The 17,692-nt window shown below is 34.5% G+C and overlaps 5 protein-coding genes and 9 pseudogenes across 14 annotated transcripts, besides 3 other annotated features; 5 read left to right on the plus strand and 9 right to left on the minus strand.

Moving 5' to 3' along the window:
* Positions 1-5,674: part of a mobile genetic element that runs on past the window's edge.
* Positions 270-1,236, minus strand: TVAGG3_1073210 (annotated as a pseudogene). Its single transcript has one exon. A coding segment is annotated over exon 1 (967 nt).
* On the minus strand, positions 1,266-2,071 carry TVAGG3_1073220 (annotated as a pseudogene). Its single transcript has one exon. A coding segment is annotated over exon 1 (806 nt).
* Positions 2,983-3,321, minus strand: TVAGG3_1073230 (protein of unknown function, DUF4106 family; the record flags this gene model as incomplete). Its single annotated transcript, XM_051256450.1, has 1 exon — positions 2,983-3,321. One exon carries the CDS (start codon positions 3,319-3,321, stop codon positions 2,983-2,985), a length of 339 nt encoding a protein of 112 aa, XP_051076327.1.
* Positions 5,675-6,228: 554 nt separating the features above from the next.
* On the minus strand, positions 6,229-7,388 carry TVAGG3_1073240 (annotated as a pseudogene). Its single transcript has one exon. A coding segment is annotated over exon 1 (1,160 nt).
* Positions 7,389-7,612: 224 nt separating this feature from the next.
* TVAGG3_1073250 lies at positions 7,613-7,964 on the minus strand (annotated as a pseudogene). Its single transcript has one exon. A coding segment is annotated over exon 1 (352 nt).
* A 441-nt stretch (positions 7,965-8,405) lies between these two features.
* Positions 8,406-11,311: a mobile genetic element.
* On the minus strand, positions 9,265-10,116 carry TVAGG3_1073270 (MULE transposase domain-containing protein; the record flags this gene model as incomplete). The annotated part of the gene is made up of 1 exon (XM_001289745.2): positions 9,265-10,116. One exon carries the CDS (start codon positions 10,114-10,116, stop codon positions 9,265-9,267), a length of 852 nt encoding a protein of 283 aa, XP_001289746.2.
* Positions 10,145-10,860, minus strand: TVAGG3_1073280 (annotated as a pseudogene). Its single transcript has one exon. A coding segment is annotated over exon 1 (716 nt).
* A 1,226-nt stretch (positions 11,312-12,537) lies between the features above and the next one.
* Positions 12,538-12,900, plus strand: TVAGG3_1073290 (uncharacterized protein; the record flags this gene model as incomplete). The annotated part of the gene is made up of 1 exon (XM_051256451.1): positions 12,538-12,900. One exon carries the CDS (start codon positions 12,538-12,540, stop codon positions 12,898-12,900), a length of 363 nt encoding a protein of 120 aa, XP_051076328.1.
* An 18-nt stretch (positions 12,901-12,918) lies between these two features.
* On the plus strand, positions 12,919-13,161 carry TVAGG3_1073300 (serine threonine-protein phosphatase family; the record flags this gene model as incomplete). The annotated part of the gene is made up of 1 exon (XM_051256452.1): positions 12,919-13,161. The coding sequence occupies one exon, from the start codon at positions 12,919-12,921 to the stop codon at positions 13,159-13,161; it is 243 nt and encodes an 80-aa protein (XP_051076329.1).
* Positions 13,162-13,165: 4 nt separating this feature from the next.
* Positions 13,166-14,013, minus strand: TVAGG3_1073310 (annotated as a pseudogene). The gene has a single exon. A coding segment is annotated over exon 1 (848 nt).
* A 448-nt stretch (positions 14,014-14,461) lies between these two features.
* Positions 14,462-17,692: part of a mobile genetic element that runs on past the window's edge.
* TVAGG3_1073330 lies at positions 14,999-15,520 on the plus strand (annotated as a pseudogene). The gene has a single exon. A coding segment is annotated over exon 1 (522 nt).
* TVAGG3_1073340 lies at positions 15,828-16,382 on the minus strand (annotated as a pseudogene). Its single transcript has one exon. A coding segment is annotated over exon 1 (555 nt).
* TVAGG3_1073350 (uncharacterized protein) lies at positions 16,493-16,894 on the plus strand (the record flags this gene model as incomplete). Its single annotated transcript, XM_051256453.1, has 1 exon — positions 16,493-16,894. One exon carries the CDS (start codon positions 16,493-16,495, stop codon positions 16,892-16,894), a length of 402 nt encoding a protein of 133 aa, XP_051076330.1.
* On the plus strand, positions 17,087-17,670 carry TVAGG3_1073360 (annotated as a pseudogene). The gene has a single exon. A coding segment is annotated over exon 1 (584 nt).

Below are 17,692 nucleotides of genomic sequence, written 5' to 3' on the forward strand. Positions count from 1 at the left end.
TTACTCAGAAAAATTTTTCTTTGTATATACACCATTCTGAACATCTAAAAGACTTTTGACATTTGCCAAGAATGTTCGTTTAGACGCTGTCATATAACCATACTCTTGACAATATTGTTTATACGAATCGTACAATGACCTTTCATCTAAACACTCAAAGTCAGTTTCATCTATGAACAGTTCATATACACTCTTGTTTGCTTCTAACAATGTTTGTCTCTCTTCGGTATGTGGAATTTGTCTTGGATTGAACTTTGAAATATCTAATGTCATGAAATATGAGAACAAGTGGTTGTAAAAGTCAGATGTCAAAGTTTCTGCTAAGTCGTCAAAATATTCTGTATCTTGCATATGAGCTTCTGACGTTCTGACAACTACATATCTTCTGTCAGAACTTTCTAACTTCATCGGAACAGCATTGTTTGAAACCATAATGAAATTTACAACATTTTCACAAACTCTTTGGTCTTTATATTTTCTTTCAACAACTCCAACTTTGTCTGTTATAAGACTCTTCAAAGCATCTGAGTTTAAAACTTTTGTTGTATCTATACTTTGAAGTTCATTGCAAACTATAAGTTTCATATTCTCTATTGAAGAGTTAAATTTACCGCAGATGTTTTCTAAGTTTGTCATATTAGGGTTCGAATAACCTTCTAACAGTTTGCATAAGATATCTGTAAAGAAAGTGTTCTTACCAGTTCCTTGTTTTCCAATTATAATGAGAGCAGTTTCATTCTTAGCACTTGGATGTTGTAAGATGTTTGCAAACCAACATAAGATATACTCATAAACCTTTTCGTTTCCATTGCATATAATTTCTTTGACATGGTCTAACCAAGCTTCTATAATATTTTCTTTCCATTCTACTTGTTCGTATTTATATCCAGTGAAGATAGAATAGAAGTTTGGAGAAGGTGTATAGAACTTTATACCTCGAACTGAAAAATCTTCTAACTTTGACAATAAGATATCCCAAGCATCTAACATCTTCATGCCAACTTGTACGACTTTTATTTTCTTAAGTTTCTGTTTACATTCTTGTTCTGAAACTATTGTTGCTCTTGGTTTGTTAAAGACAACATCCCATTCTTTCATAACATAACATTCTGGGGCAGAGTCGACATAAATGACTAAACGTTTCAAATTCTCGACTGCTTTGTTATAGTCTCGAAATGGACACATATTTCTGAATGCTTGGAAGTCATAAAAATCTGAAACATCTATTCTGTACATTTTTATAAAAATAAAAAAAAATATTTTTTTTATTCTTGAGCTATTTGTTGCATTTGTTGTTCTTGAGCTATTTGTTGTTCTTGAGCTATTTGTTGTTGAAGTTGTTCTTGTAATACAATACTTTCACCAGTTGCATCTTCCAATTCGAAACTTTCTGCCGTCATTGACAAATACATAGGACATAAAAGTTTTACAGGAACAAAGTTTGCGTCAACTAAGGTTAAGTTTATGTTTGCTAAAGTGTTTGAGTTTACTAAAGCTGAAAACTCTGCATTCGAATGAACAATAGGCAAACCAGCAGAGAATGTGTTATTTATACGCATAAGTATCTTTTGGTCATAGTAGTTTCTGTCGACATTCGAATAACACTTTGAACCTAAGTTTGAAACAATATATAAAATAGGTGTACTTAAAGTCAATGGAACAGACATTCCTTGTATGACACCTTTTCCTGTTATAGGAAACTGTTGGTAGTAAAAACCAGATATAAGTTTTGTATTATAGCTCATATTGTTTATAGTAAACTCAGTCGGACATCCAAACATAATGAAACCTGCTCTAGTTGCAGCACATGTTACACTCGTCCTTAAAGTATTAAATAAGTCAACAAAACCTGTTGGTGGTATATCTGAGTAAGTATCTTCAAAGGAGTATTTTTTACCATTCACAACAATAAAATCTTCTGGTGTCAAAAGAGCAAAACAGGCTTTAGTCGTCATTGTGTTTAAGGTTAGTTTACAATATCGTCCTTGAGGACTTTGTAAGTTGTTGTTATAGAATTATATGACTCAGGGTTTTTAGTCGTAATAGTATAAACCATTGTGTCTTCTGCCATTTACTTAGCAAATAAATTTTAATGAAATGTTGTGGTCGTCAAATATTTTTATAACGTCTGGAAACTATATTTTAAGTTCAACGTTTCACCTCCTTTCATAACGTATATCTTGTCAATGACATTATATGAAACACCAGCAACTAATGTCGGTTCTATTTCTTTGATGTTTATATCGTCTGCCTCTGTCAAAAGTTTCAATAGTTCTTTCAAAACTTCATGAGGTGCAATGACATATGAGTTCACTTTTACAGGGTTGTGTTCGACCAAGTTTAACATTATACCTAAAGCTTGACAAATCTTCTCCTGAGTTTGAAGTTTGTCTTTCAGTTGTTGGTAGTCATTTCGAATATCTGCAACAGAACTTAAGTCTCTGCTAACTTCAGGGTATGTTGGTTGTTCTTTTACAGGAACAATTGTTATACCATCTTGGTCTTCGTATGGTTTCCCCACTTCAACATCTCTGTCTTTGACATTGACAATAACACTTTGACTGTTTGTTTGAGTTGGTGAATTTAACTTCACATCTGCCACCGCATTAAACCTTTTGAAACACTCACGCTTCTATTTTTCGGAAATGACATTTTACTTAGAATAAAAAGATGGACGTATTCGAGTATCTCTTCGAATTGAAGCAGAACAAAGTTTACACACACAAACAATACAAATACATTGACAGAATAGTTCTTTATACAAACAATGGAAAATGTTATAGAATAGCAGTCTTTGCTGAACCAAAATATTTCCATAAAGCAAAGAAAGTTGGTATAACTGAAATGGTGAAAGTTCTTGAAGCAGACAAAAATATAACAACAAAACTGACCGATATTTCTAAAGGTAAGTTTATAATACAATTTTATGTCAAAACTGGCGTACTGTCAATATTTGACGGAAGAAGTCAGTTCAAGAACAACTTACTGACCTGCTGCCAAAATCTGCTCGATGGAAGCTGTCGTTATGCCAATCTGAGGAGCCCCAGCAGGTTTCATCGAACGAATCTTCAAAAGAGCATCTTCCGTGAAAAGTGCTATTGGTTTTGTAAACTTCTTTGCTTTCAATTCATCTGGACCGTCTCTGTCACCAGTATATTGTATTTGAACTGTACCAACAGTTGAAATACCACCCATAAAGTCTTCTGAGTCAGCAAATGGAATGCCAAGCCAAAAGTTTGAACGGTCTCCATTTGTATATTGAGTTTTTTGACCTCCTGTATGAGTCCATACTTTCACATATGGCATAATAGAACTTTGCATTTCAGGGTTAATGGTTGTTGTGAAGTTGTTGTTAAAGTTCATAGCATCTAATGTCAAGTTGTATGACCTCATATCCTCAACTGTAGAATATTCTTCTCTTGGATAATATTTGCCATCTATGTTTATATGATATTTAATACCGGGGTTGTAGAAACAAGAATAGTCATTTATAGTTCGTCTGAAAAGAACAAACATAGTATCTGCATGTTTCATTGCAGTTGTTAAAGCAATATCTGTTCTTGCACCTGGGTCAGCACTTTGGTTTCCAACTTCACCTGCAAAGTCTTTGACAGATATTTGGTGTATAGTGAACATAAGTGGAACTGCAATATATTTGGCAGCTAAAGCATTTGAAATATCTGGGTCCAACATATAGACTGCAAGTCTGCTTTCTATTCTCTTGCATTCAAACTTTTCGCATGTGAACTTAACTGGGTCCCAAGCAGTATTGTTGTCTGCTGTTCCTGAGAAAGTAGTAGTTTACTTCATTGTTGAAGTTTGAGAAACCAAAGTCTAAGTCAACTTTGTCTTTGCACCATTTTCCAAATGGTATGCTGGCAGCTCCACCAGCTGTATCTGTAAGAGTGAATGGGTCTTGTGTTGGTGCAATGACTAAGTTATTTTTGCTTGGAGTAAGTTCGATAGAAATTTTTCCTGCCCAGTTTGGCAAGTATCTTAAAAACCTGAAGATGAGGAAAGATGACAAAGGAACTCTAAGTTTCAGTTTTACTTTGGTTACTGCTGCTGCAGTTTGTCCAGAAAGGTCAACATAAACTCCTGGAACGTTAGGGTCAAGTTTTCTTATTTCTCAATAGTTGCATACTGGTCTGTTTGTTCTCTAGCTTGTGGTTGTACTGAGTTTCTCAAAGCGAACCATTCATAGTTTGCCCATGTTACTGTTTGAACTAAGTCAGAGTTAGAATATATCTTATATCCATGAAAACTTCTGGAGCATATTGGTATCCGACATAGAAAATTCCATTGCAACCTTTCTTGTCAGACAACTTGACAGAAGGTTTTATTTCAATGTCTTGTTCCACGTATAAGAATGAGTTGTCAATAGAAATTATATGAAACCTGTCGCAAGCAATATCTACTGTTGTTGAAGAACCTTCTCCAAACTCACCTACGTTTCCATAAGAAATAGCAGTTGTATATTCGTAAGTTCCAGGAACTATTTCTGACCTTCTAATGGCATTGTCGCATTCGTTATACCATTCGGAAACATTTCCGTTCATGGCATCCAAAACTGTTGGCGTTATATTCTGAGCGGCGTACATTTCATATGGGTAAAAATATAGAATAGTTGGATTTATTTGTCATAATAGAACCCACGTGGACCAAGCTTTACTTTCTTCCTGCTGAGTTTTTAACTCTTCTTTTCCTTCATTGCCACTACTTTCACTAGATGAAGTTACTTCTTCACTACTTTCACTTTGTTCTACTCTTCTCTTCTTCTTTGGTGTCGCTTTTGGTAACATGCCCTCTGCTTCAAGTTGTTGCATCTTTGCATCATGTTCACCTAGTATGTTGTAAATTTCCCATGTCCTTTTTGCCTTTAGGCTCTGGTCGCCCATCTCAGGTATCCTATATCCTAGAAAGATTTCGTCATAGTTTGTATTTGAGTCTTCGCTTATTGTTTGCATGACTCTTTCCTGAGTTTCCGGTTCAAGCTCTTCAAACAGAGCTTGTCCATATGGAATAAGCTTGTTTCCAAATAATGTTTTTGTAGCCATTCTGGTTTCTTTCCATGTTACCAATTATATCTTTTGTGAATGGGAAAGCTTTTACCCAAACGTTTCAGGCTTGGGTCATTTATTTCTGTGTTGGTTTTATTTTGTCAAGGAACATGTTTTTCAATACTAACATTTCATTTGGTACTGTCCATTTGAGTTTTCTTAAATATTCATCCCTTCTCGGTTCATTGTCTGCAAAGTAAGTTTTTATGACATTTTGCAAACTTTCGTTTGCAAGGTCATGTACAATAGGTTCTCTTCCTTCTCTCTCCCTAACTCTCTTCTAAACTCTTCACCAAATATACCATCTCTATGGTCTGTGTAGTTCTTTGAGATAAATGTTTTAGAACGTCAGGTGTTATATTTCCATCAGCCATGTTCATTTCATACTGGTTCAAAATATCTGCATGTTTCATATCTTTCAATGGCATTAAAGCTGCGCTGAAAATACCAGCTATATCTGGTTCACCATTCACTTCCATTGCGTCTACAACATCTTGGAATTGTGGTTGTAAGTTTATGAACCACCTATCCGGGTTAGCTTTATGACCCCATCTCATTGTAGTTCCATAGTCTGCAGAAACAAAAGTAGGTTTGTTTCCATATTGGCTAGGTTCTGAATGAACTTTAAACAATGTTTCATTTCTATATGTTTTGTTGAAATTTAACCTTTTATTTTCACCGAGTTCATCCAAAGATTGAACGTTATATGCTCGTAAGTAAAAAGGGTTGTTGTATTTGTGTACATTTTCTTTCAGTTCTCCATTCTATGCTGAATATTTTCATCTGATGTTGGAGTCTTTGTATGTCGGCAAACATTTTTCGATATTCTTCTACCATGTCAGCCGAATTTTTCTTAGACTCTTGGAAAGATTCCATATTCACCTCATACTCTTGTTGAGGGTCAAGATTTTTCGGCTGTTCCAAATCTTCATCTAGTTCTGTGAAGTTAGTTTCCAAAGGAGGGACTTGTTCGTTTCCTTCAGGCTCTTCTAGCTGTTGTTGCTGAACTATTTCTTCCATGTCTGGTTGTATCTGAACTTCTTCCTGTGGAGTTTCTTGTACCTCATCTGCTGGCATTTCATATATTCCGAGACCGTTTTAACAATTCCCTATCTAAGTCATCCGGACTCATAAACCTTTCTTCTTTCGTTCCGTCTTTATTTTTTACGCGTTTCATGAAGAGAGTTGAATTGTCATTTAGCTCTGACACCAAATATCTCGGAGTAAATTCAGTCATGTCATTTGGATGATATGCTATTAAATCATATCCCTTAGCGAGCTTGTATTTTCCAGGTTTGAAATTATATCCCATTTGGTGCTGAACCATAAAGCTAAATAGGTTCGGGTCAGTATTTCCTTCCTTGAACTTTCTAATAGCTTCTTTATATCTGTCACTAAAGTCAAGAGTATCTGGGTAACCATAGTCTTCTTAAGCATTTTTAAGAAATCTTGGTTTCCTTGTTCTCTACTTCTTTTATGTCCTTGCTCTGTTTGTGGTTGTTGTTGTGCAGGGTTTTGAACTGTTGGTTGCTGTGCTGGTTGTGGAGGTGGTTGTTGTGCTGGTTGTTGTTGTGGTGCTGGATTTTGAACTGTTGGTTTTGGTGCATGCCTGTGTCTGTGTCCATGTGACGATGTAAATGTTTTAGGTAGTCCTGGTGCAGGTGCTTCTCTTGGAGGGTTTGGTGGTATATAAGTTCCACTAGCTAGTATATAAGTTCCACCAGCTGGTATATAAGTTCCACCAGCTGGCACATATGTTCCATCTGCAGCATAGTGTCCTACCTGACTTTTCGTTTTTAAGAAAGCATTTACTAGGTCTGTTTTGGTCTGTTGTAACTCTTTTTCTTGACTTTCCACAACAGTTGCTCTAACGGCGTCATAGGCACTTTGAACTGCCTGTCTCGTTGCTGCATCTGTTATTTTCGTTATATTTTGTGCTACTTCTTTTAACTCTTTGTCGAAACCTTCAGACTTCAGTTTCTTTCCAGATGAGAAGTCGTTCACTTGTTTCACCTTACTATGAAGAGCTTCGAAGGCGTTCTTAAAGTCAGCATTTGTTAAAGCTTCATTTGAACTGTCTTCATCCGCTTGTATTTTTGTCCTTATTGACCCTATAAGCTGGGCTGCTTTAGCGTTGGCTTGGGCATCTAACCAGTCATTGTTAGCTTTTATATATTCTGCGCTTTTCATTGCCTTTTGCATGGCTGCGTCGTTATTTTTACTTTCTTGTGCTAAGTTTTCATACTGTACGGTTTGGTTTTGCAACTGTAAAAGTTTTTCTGCCTTTACATTTGCTTCAACTTCTTTTTTATACTCATCGCTATCCATATATGTCTTCAGGGCTTTTTGTTTTATCTCTTCATCTTTCAGTACTTTATATTGAGTAGTATGGTTTTTCAAATTTACAACATCTTGTTCCATTTTTGCTACTTCTGCTGCTTTTTCTGACACTTTTTTCGCATATTCCTCTGTACTTAGTTCTTTCAGTTGTTCTTCTTTCTTCTTTTTCTCTACGTTTAACTCATTGAGTTTCTTTGTGTGTCTGTCATATTCTAGTTTCTTTTCGTTTTCACTTATTTGCTTCTGTATGTCTATGTTTGACTTTTTGACATCTGTTATTTGATTTTTGAGTGAACTCAAATTCATTTGACTTTGAGGGTTATAAGCTGTTCCGTCTGCAGCTCCACCATAGCCTGCCATTTTCGCTAAAAGTGCCGCTCTTAAACCTCCACTCTGTGCACCAATAACTCGGTTTAAGAGCATAGGGTTGCTTGACATTTGTTGCAACATAGTGGGGTCATTCAGCATTTGTTGTTGCAACTGTTGTTGTGGTGTCAGTTTTACTATTGGATGTTTCAATGCTCTCTTCCTCTTACGTATATTCTTACGTAGCTTACGTGGCATTTTAAGTGAAGTTAAAAAGCGGTTTTTGACAGATGTTTATATGACACTTTTTGTTCAGCACAAAAAACTACTCGGTCAAAGTGTTGTCAGTTTTGTAAAATAACCGTCCTATCTCATTCTATAAGGGGGAAAGTCTTCTCAAAGTATACTTCCTTGGAACGCCCGTAACTTTTCCTGTAGCGACGATAGACCCTTACTTGTCCGGACAAAGTTATACTATTTTGAGTGCTCTACAAAAAAAGTCAACGGCGACGACTCTCAAAAATTTTTTATGGGCTAGAGGGCGCAACGCGCCTGGAGGCCCATCCCAAGAAAAAAAAACTTCAGGGCTAGAGGGCGCAACGCGCCTGGAGGCCCCACTACCTTTTTTTTTTTTTTTTTCATGTATTACACAACATTTGTCTCTGAATCATATTTAATAATATTTTGATGTTAATCAATGGCAAACCCAAATTTTAGCTAAAAGTGACAGGGAAAAAAACGTTTAGTATTAAAAAAAGACCGATGAGAGCTTCGTTCGAAATATAGAGGGAACTGAGAATGCGCAACCATTCTCAGGGAATATTGGATGCTATTCCCGTTCCCTCTGTATGGAAAATTGAGGTTTTCAAAGGGAGTTAAAATAATATTAAATTTATACTAATTTACTTCAAAATACAAAAGTATTTGACAGCTAAAATTAGTTACTTTAGCAAGCCTATCAATACCCTTTTACGATTATTGTTACTTTTTCGAAATAAAAGTAAAAACAAATTTATACTAATTTACTTCAAAATACAAAAGTATTTGACAGCTAAAATTAGTTACTTTAGCAAGCCTATCAATACCCTTTTACGATTATTGCTACTTTTTCGAAATAAAAGTAAAAACAAATTTATACTAATTTACTTCAAAATACAAAAGTATTTGACAGCTAAAATTAGTTACTTTAGCAAGCCTATCAATACCCTTTTACGATTATTGCTACTTTTTCGAAATAAAAGTAAAAACAAATTTATACTAATTTACTTCAAAATACAAAAGTATTTGACAGCTAAAATTAGTTACTTTAGCAAGCCTATCAATACCCTTTTACGATTATTGCTACTTTTTCGAAATAAAAGTAAAAACAAATTTATACTAATTTACTTCAAAATACAAAAGTATTTGACAGCTAAAATTAGTTACTTTAGCAAGCCTATCAATACCCTTTTACGATTATTGCTACTTTTTCGAAATAAAATAAATTTATTATCAAAAACCTTTTTTTCTTAGTAAAAATAAAAATGTTATTTTATATCAAGTTTTTATTCATAAATTTTTATAATGTTGTATAAATTTGAAGGTGGAAATCTGTAATAATTTTATCTTGAAAAGACTTGGCATTCTCAACAATGAATTGAGGGGTATTGCATCCAAATTCTGTAATTTGCGTGAGAATACTAAGCTTGATTTCCATTGGGATACTTAATTTCGAAAAATACTGGGTCATTCGTTTTTGAACCTTTGCTGCCTTGACAACTTTATCAAGTAGGTCATCTAAACCCAATTGAAGCGTATTTAAGTTTGCTGATGAGTTAACTATTAACGATTTAATTTTATCAGTGAGCATTATACATTTTTCTGTATCCAGTCTGATTGTAGACTTTTTTGGCTTTTTTTCAGATGGCAACGGATTTGGAATTTTGTCTCTGAGCCTTATATCTTGAGAAATTCTGTAATAAAATGAAGGAACGATAAAATCGATTAATTTCATCACAAATCGATCAAATCTCATGAAAATTGTTCCGCCAAAGTAGTAATATTTAATTTTTTTGTTAATCGATTCTGAAATGTTATTTGTGAGAGCTAAATTTTCATCTCTTTCAGCGGCTGTCCATCTTTCTTGGTTTGATATCCATTGATTTTGTATGTATTTTGAAAATTCTGGGAATTTTTCGGCTATTTCCAGAATTTTTTTGAACGTTGGTTCAATCCATTCTTTCTTGCCATTTCTGCCGTATGCAAGATAGTTCATTTTTGTATCTAATATCAATTTGTCTGAACTCTCAAATGCATAATCTTTCAAATTTTTTCTGAACGCCCTCATTACATGAACTGCACACCAATGAAGGATAACTTCTGGAAAAGAGTTGATAATCGCATTTTCGATTTCTTGTGCACAATCTGACATAAAATATTTTGGTTTTACTTTTGCCCAGTTAAAAAATGCCTTGAGACAGAATGCAATATTTTCTGAAGTGTTTGGATAAACGACAAATTGAAAAATTGGGAATGCATGTGTATTTGGAAATTTGGCTGATATCATGTAAAACAACATTTTAAATTCAAGTAATGAATGGGTTGCATCAATAAAATGCTCTTTCACAATTTTGATTATGTCCAGAAATTTGAAAGAAGCATAATAAAAGATTAATTTCTTTGGTTTGTTGTAATTATCGACATCGAAATAAATTAAATCTTTTGGTGACTCTTGTTCTTTGATACCCTTAAATAATTGAGTTAACTTGAATTGATTATCATCGTACTTTTGAATACCTTTGATCTTTTTATTTCCTTTTTCCTGAATTGTTTTCATTTGATCTGAAGATGCATTCAAAAAAGATGGCCTGTTAAGTGGATCATCCAGATCAAGTTTTTTGTCGCATTCAATTTGAGCCATTTTCGGATCACCCCCCTGTTTTATAAAATTAATAAGTACCCGACGATAGCATTGTGATAATGTGTGGTATTTCTTTGTCTCATCTTTGATTTGATTGTGATTATGTGTTCCATTATATTCTGTTAGGATATATTCTTCATCATCCTTTAGAAATGAGATACATGCTTCACATTTATCTGCACTGCACCTGAATTTTAATTTTGTTCCCCCTAAATTTGGATTTTTTTTAATTGATATGGACAACCTGCATGGCATTCGTTATCAATGACTGCTTTCATAGCATCTATATAAGATAGCCTTTCTTTAAGTTCGCATGGTGTATCGATATGCATCAAAAAAATGAAATGAAATTTCAATATCAAAAAAAGCACAAAATTTGAAAAAATTCACAAATCTCGGTTTCTGAAAGAAAATGGCCTCTTAAACTTTGTGCATATATTCATCTATAAGACACATTGTATCCATATATTATTTAGCCAACACAACTTATCTGGTATCGAGAAAATTCAAAAAAAGCACAAAATTTGAAAATTGCTCGGTTCTACATTCAAAATAAATTTCATTAATTTTTACGTACATATTAAGGTACTTATCTTCTACATATATAATCTTCATTAGATATATACATGATAAATAAAATTCATAAAACATTAAAAATCAAAAAATTAGATGAACCCTGGCAATTAAACTTTATTAAATAATAGTTAAAAAAAAAAAAAAAAAAAAAGGTAGTGGGGCCTCCAGGCGCGTTGCGCCCTCTAGCCCTGAAGTTTTTTTTTTCTTGGGATGGGCCTCCAGGCACTTCGTGCCCTCTAGCCCATAAGAAATTTTTCCCAAGACCCAAGAGGAGGACCGAACCCCAGCCGACCAGCCGTTGACTTTTTTGTTTCGCTTTTCACAAATTATATATGTTTTCATGTTTTGTCACTTTTCTGTCACTTTTCAGGAAAAAACATTTTTATTATTATATATAAATGAATTTTACAAAACCACCGTTACCCTTCTTTGGAAATAAGAGTAGATGTAAAGATATTCTATTGAGAGAACTTAAGAAACTACCGAATGGTCTAACATTTGTAGATTTGTTCGGTGGAAGTTTCTATATATCCCATTTGTGCCATACAATATTCCCAGACTCAAAGATTATATGCAATGACTTCGACAACTATATGGACCGTCTCAAACATATACCAGACACAAACAATATATTGAAAGAGTTAAAAGAAAAGATACCTATAGGTAAGATGGAATGTATACCATTAGATAAGAAAAATATTGTGAGAGAGGTTTTGAAAAAAGCAGAATATATAGACTGGGATAGTATATCTGCTAGACTATTATATAGTGGTGCTATAAGAGTTCATGACATTGAAACACTTATGTCAAAAGTTTTATATCTTAACTATACAAATGTTTTCAAAGAGGACATAGAAAAATATATTGAGGGTATAGAGTTTGTGAGATGTCGTTGGACAGAGTTGTATGAAAAATATAAAGACAAGGAAAATGTTTTCTTTATAGTGGACCCGCCGTTCTATAACACATGGGATTTTCAATACCAAGTAGACTGGACTTTGAGAGACTCTTTAGAAACTTTAGACGTTTTACATAACCATCCATGCTTTTACTTTACATCCGATAAAAGTGGTTTGGAAACCGTTATGAGATGGTTAGAGGACATACATGACTATGAGTTTAGATATGACAAGATAGAATATGAGAGAGGTCCTATAAACTGGAGAAAGTGTCATAACAAAGAAATTTTACTAGTAAGTAAATGTGGTTTGAAATAGGACTACTTGTTTTAGGTTTTTTCCATTGTGTCATTTATTTATTTGACGTGGCAGAAAGGTACAGAGAATATGAAGATGAACCAATGCCTGCAAATGTTCAGTATATGTACTCGTAAGAGATATTTTGATCTAATATTAAATGGACGCACAGAACTTAGCGAATGCACAGCAACCTGGACAACCAAACCCAGAGAATATTCCAAATGAAGTTAGAATACAAACTGCAATGGCAAACTATGGTCAAGTGCCAACAGATGTACAAATGCAAACTGCCATGTCAAATGACGCTGCGTTAGGTTTGCCACCATGGTATGCAAATATGAGATGGAAAGAGTTTTATACAAACCCTGAAGTGGGATATAAACAACTTTATGCAGATGACGCGAACACAGGAGTTGACCCAGAATATGTTTTCTACCAGAGGAGAAACAGAATGTATGAGCTCCAGTTAAAGAATGCTATGGAACTCAACAGGAAACGTAAGAGACTAGGTGGACATTAGATTTTTACATATAGTAAAATGGGTTTCTTCAGTAGTATTGGAAACTTCTTCAGAAGAGTTGGAAGAGGTATATGGAATGGAATAAAAACCGTAGGAAGAGGAATTTGGAACGGAGTCAAAAATATTGGTAAAAGAGTAGGTCAGTTCGTTGGTATTATACCTAAAGACCCTGAACCAGAAGAACAAGCTCCTGTTATACAACAGCCTGAACCTGCACCACAGTCTAGTTGGCAACCAAATCCAACACCTCAACCGTATTAAAAAATTATATTTTTACCGTTCGATAGTAGTTGTATATGAAACTAAGTTCTAAGTAAAACGCATGGTATAATGGAATTATTCTCTTTCTTCCATCTGTTGTAAACCATACTTGAAAGTCTGAAATACTTCCACTTGGTGGTTCATATAGCTTTGTAGGTTTTTCGTAAAAGTCATTTGCCAAGCATAAAAAAGAGTTTTGTGCACCAGAAAATGAAGCATGAACGATAATAGCATCTGAGTCGAAAACATTTTCATATGTTCCATTAGGGTTTTCGACTTCATAAAAGTCCGGGTGTACTGGATATTCTGCAGGCTGATTTAACATCCTCATAAATCTATACCATGCCAAGTTGTTATATTTTGTAGAAATATAAACGTTTTCTCCAAGGTCTTCTATTCTATTGATTTTAACAGTTGCATTTTTCCTGTCATATATAATATCGAGATGGTACTCTCCCTCGTCAATGTTATACTGTTTGCATATTCGATATAGATGTCGTTTATTTTTTCTTGAAAAGCTTGAAGAGTTGTTTCTAAGTTTACAAGCAAACTAACTTGTAAAAGTTTTCCCTGTTCAAATTTCTCATACATACGTTTTTCTTTGTTATAGTATCGAACTTCAAAACCGACTGTAAATGGGAAACCATGTATGGCTTCTGAAATGAACTTCATTCTACGAAAGCCAATAGCTTTTGTGACAGATGGGTCTCTTAACCATCTTAACGGGTAGTCAAAACGATAGCCTTCATGCTTTACGGTCTCTGTCTCAAACTTTTGACCGACATTCGTAAAAAGTTCATCTAATGGTTTAGTTGTAGCAACTCTTGAATTTTCTTTTTCTATTGAAAGCATATTTTATCTAGAATAAAAATGTCAAATGAAACAGCGTCTATGAGAGAAATACAACACAACCGACAACTCATTATACAAGCTCTAAATAAGAACACAACAAACTTTTCAAACTATTCTAAGATATCTGAGTCATTGAAAGAAGGAAACTTAAAACTGACATTAAACCCAATGACAGATGAGTTTCTGTTTCAAGACAATAAGAACCATACTGTTTGTATAAATCCAACAAAAGGAACTTTAAACGAGAAACCTATAAATGAACTTCTTTTGAAAGCATGTTGAAAAAAGCAGACAAAACATATGTAGACGATGCAATAGCAAAAGAAGAAGAAAGAGCTAACAAGCTTATGCAACAAAAGAACATACTCATCCTGAACTAGCAGACAAAACATATGTTGACAATAAAATGTCAAGTGAAGTGACAAGAGCTGAAAACGAATATTCTAAAAAGACTCATATACATACCATTGCAAATATTACAAACTTACAAGAAACCTTAAACAGTAAAAGTGCCGTTGGACATACACATTCTATATCTGAAATAACAGACTTAAACGTTAGCCTTGAAAAGAAAGCAGATAAAACATATGTTAACGATGAGTTAGCATGTGTGGCTAGTAAGTTAGAGAAGAAAGCAGATAAGGAATATGTGGATGAAAAAGATAACGAAATGAAAGAAAGGGTTGACTGGTACCATGAATGGACATCGAAGATTTTAAAAAGTAAAGCCGATACAGGATGGGTTTCAGGATGTTTAGACCTTAAAGCGGATAAAACATATGTTAACGATGAGTTAGAGAAGAAAGCAGACAAGAACCATACACATACAAGTTTTACAACTGTTGGTATAGAAAGTATTGAAGGAACGGTTGAAGAACCTGATGGGGATGTATTATATTGGAAACCTCCTAACTTTCCACAAGGTTTAACATCGGATGACGACATAACGACGATGAGAAACATTAGATGTAAAGATGTTTATGTCATGAAGGATGAAAATAACGTTAAATTCACTGCTCAAGATTTATATGAGAAGAAAGCAGACAAAACAGAGCTTCAAACATTAAAGACGGAAATACTTCAAAACATTATATCCTATAGGCTCTATTTATACGTCAATGAACTCTACCAGACCAGAAACAGTACTTGGTTTTGGTGAATGGAAGCAGATTGTAGACAAATTCTTATACTGTGCTAGATATTCAAAGACGGCAGGAGGTTCGAAGAAAATTAAAGAAGCAAACCTTCCACCGCAACTCATACAGGAACGACAAACTTTTCTGGTGACCATAGTCACTCATTAAGAGACCATCCATTATACAACTCAGAGTATGAAGCTGGCAATGACGTTTTATCTCCAGATTATAACCATTCAGCAAAAAAGACTTTTCGACAAACTGAACCAGGAGGAAATCATTCACACACTTTCACAACAAATCCAACAGGCTTGGGTAAAGACTACATGCCACCTTACATGACAGTTTACGCATGGTATAGAATTGCTTAGTCGTCATTTTCAACTTCTTTAGCATATTCGTCAGGAGTTGTCTTATATTTGTTAGGAACTGTCTTTGAAAGTATACCACCTTGAACTTTGACAAGTTTGAAACGAGGTCTGGCAATAGTAGTTTTATCTTCTGCTTGCAGTCTGTACATTTGCCATGTTTGCCTAAAACTTCATAATATTCTCTTGTATACTTTCTTCTATTTTTTACGAACACGAATGTGAGTACCTGTCGGGTTCCCATTGTTGTCATAGTCAATAGTATTTTCATATGGGTCGCGTTTGGGTATTTCTATTTTTACTTTGTCACCTTTCTGAAGTTTGAAGCCCGGCATTCTTTCTTGTTTGTCTCTTTGACTAAATTATTAAATATATAGTCTTTCTCTAAGTCAGGGTTGTTTTTCATTTCTTCGGGGGAGTGGTTTCCCAAACCTTTTTGTTTACGGTTATTGTAAATATTTAAAACTTGTCTCATCTTTGCCATGGAGAAGTGTCTATACTTGTCGTCATATGACATTTCATTTGCTTCACCACCTTGTGGTTGGTTTAAGTCTCTTAACATTTTTATACAACCGTCAATGACACCAAGAGCAGAATGGTTTTGGTCGACAATGAAATATTGGTTTACATTTTTTGAACGCAGATAGTTTTTTACATCGTCTGATTTGAAAGAACTTTCACAGTCAGATGTCAGTTTTGTTGGATGGTATTTGTCAACGAATATTGTCAAAGCTGCTAAGATATCTAAAATATTTTTGGACTGTAATGGTATGGCTTCACAGTATCTTGTGTTTTGACCGACAAATATTAGCCAGTATGGTGGTCCATCTTCTCTATACCTCGGAATGTTTTCCAAGATATCCATAAACCAAGCATTTGGTGTTGAACTAAAGATTTTTACCATGAGTGCTTTCTTTGTCGCTTTAGAAACATAGGGGTCCTTGTTTGGATTCGTCATTTTTTATCCTATAAGAAATGGGTTTATTTGGCGCGTTAGCAGGAGTTGCATCCAGATTTTTACCCGCAGTGGGGACAATAGCCAGAGGTGTATTTGGAGTTGGAAGGAAGATTTTGAGTACATTAGGTATACTGAAAGAGAAAGCACAACCTATTATACAAACTGTACAGAAAGGTTGGGATGTAGCACGAGATGCAACAAATCTTATTCCAAATCCTGAAACAAGAGGAAAAGTTCAAGGATGGATGGACAATGTAGGAAGACAAGCAGGAAACTATTATAACAAAGCAAATGACTACTATAACCAAGCAGGACACTATATGGACCAAGGTGAAAGATTCTTTAACAGAGGATATAACCATGCACAACAGTGGGTAAACAATAACCAACCTCAACCACCTCAAACGTGGGGAATGTAAAATTTTTTACTGAGATGAAATGAACAATACAGCATTGAGACAAATGAGTTCAAGATGGATTTGTCGGCTTCCAGCAGTTACACAACGTGTTTGTCAAGTTCTTCCTATACCTCAGGAAGTTTTAGACCGACTTTAAAAAACAACAACAACCAGTTGAAAACAAACCAAACTAAAATTTTTTACTGAGATGAAATGACCGAAGAAGTTGAAACGGTAGATTTGACACCACAAACAAAAAGTTCAGAACCATTGTCAAAACCTGTCAAAGAACTTACAGATGAAGAGAAAAATTCAATAATAGAAAGTGCCAGGTCTGGAAATACAAACCCTAACTACAAAGTCACTTTCATAAAAATGGAACGGCAAGTATCTCAAAAAAGAAACAGACTCTCACAAATAAAATATTGAAGTCTGAAGGAGCTTTCGAGACAACAGATGGAAAAGTTTACTTCACTGACCAACAGTTCATTATAGAACATCTCATTGACTTAGAGTCGAAATATTCTAAACTTTACAACAAACACAAAAAGTTGAAAGGAAAACAAAAACAAATGGCATATGATATTTATGAAGATGTTGACGACACAACTGTTCCTGCAAGTGAGGTAAAGTCAGCGGAACCGAAAAGTGACGAAAAACCGATAGAAGAAGAGAAACCAAAAACTGAAGATAAACCAAAACCAAAGTTTAGTTTCCAAACTAAACCAAGTCAACCTTCATTAGCTGGTATGGGTTGGCGTCAAAGACTTATGGCAGCAGGCGGTTATGTTAAGTAAAGAGAAAAAATATTTTTTTATT

This window comes from Trichomonas vaginalis, assembly GCF_026262505.1.
Source record: "Trichomonas vaginalis G3 chromosome Unknown ctg_99, whole genome shotgun sequence".
Lineage (NCBI taxonomy): Eukaryota > Parabasalia > Trichomonadida > Trichomonadidae > Trichomonas > Trichomonas vaginalis.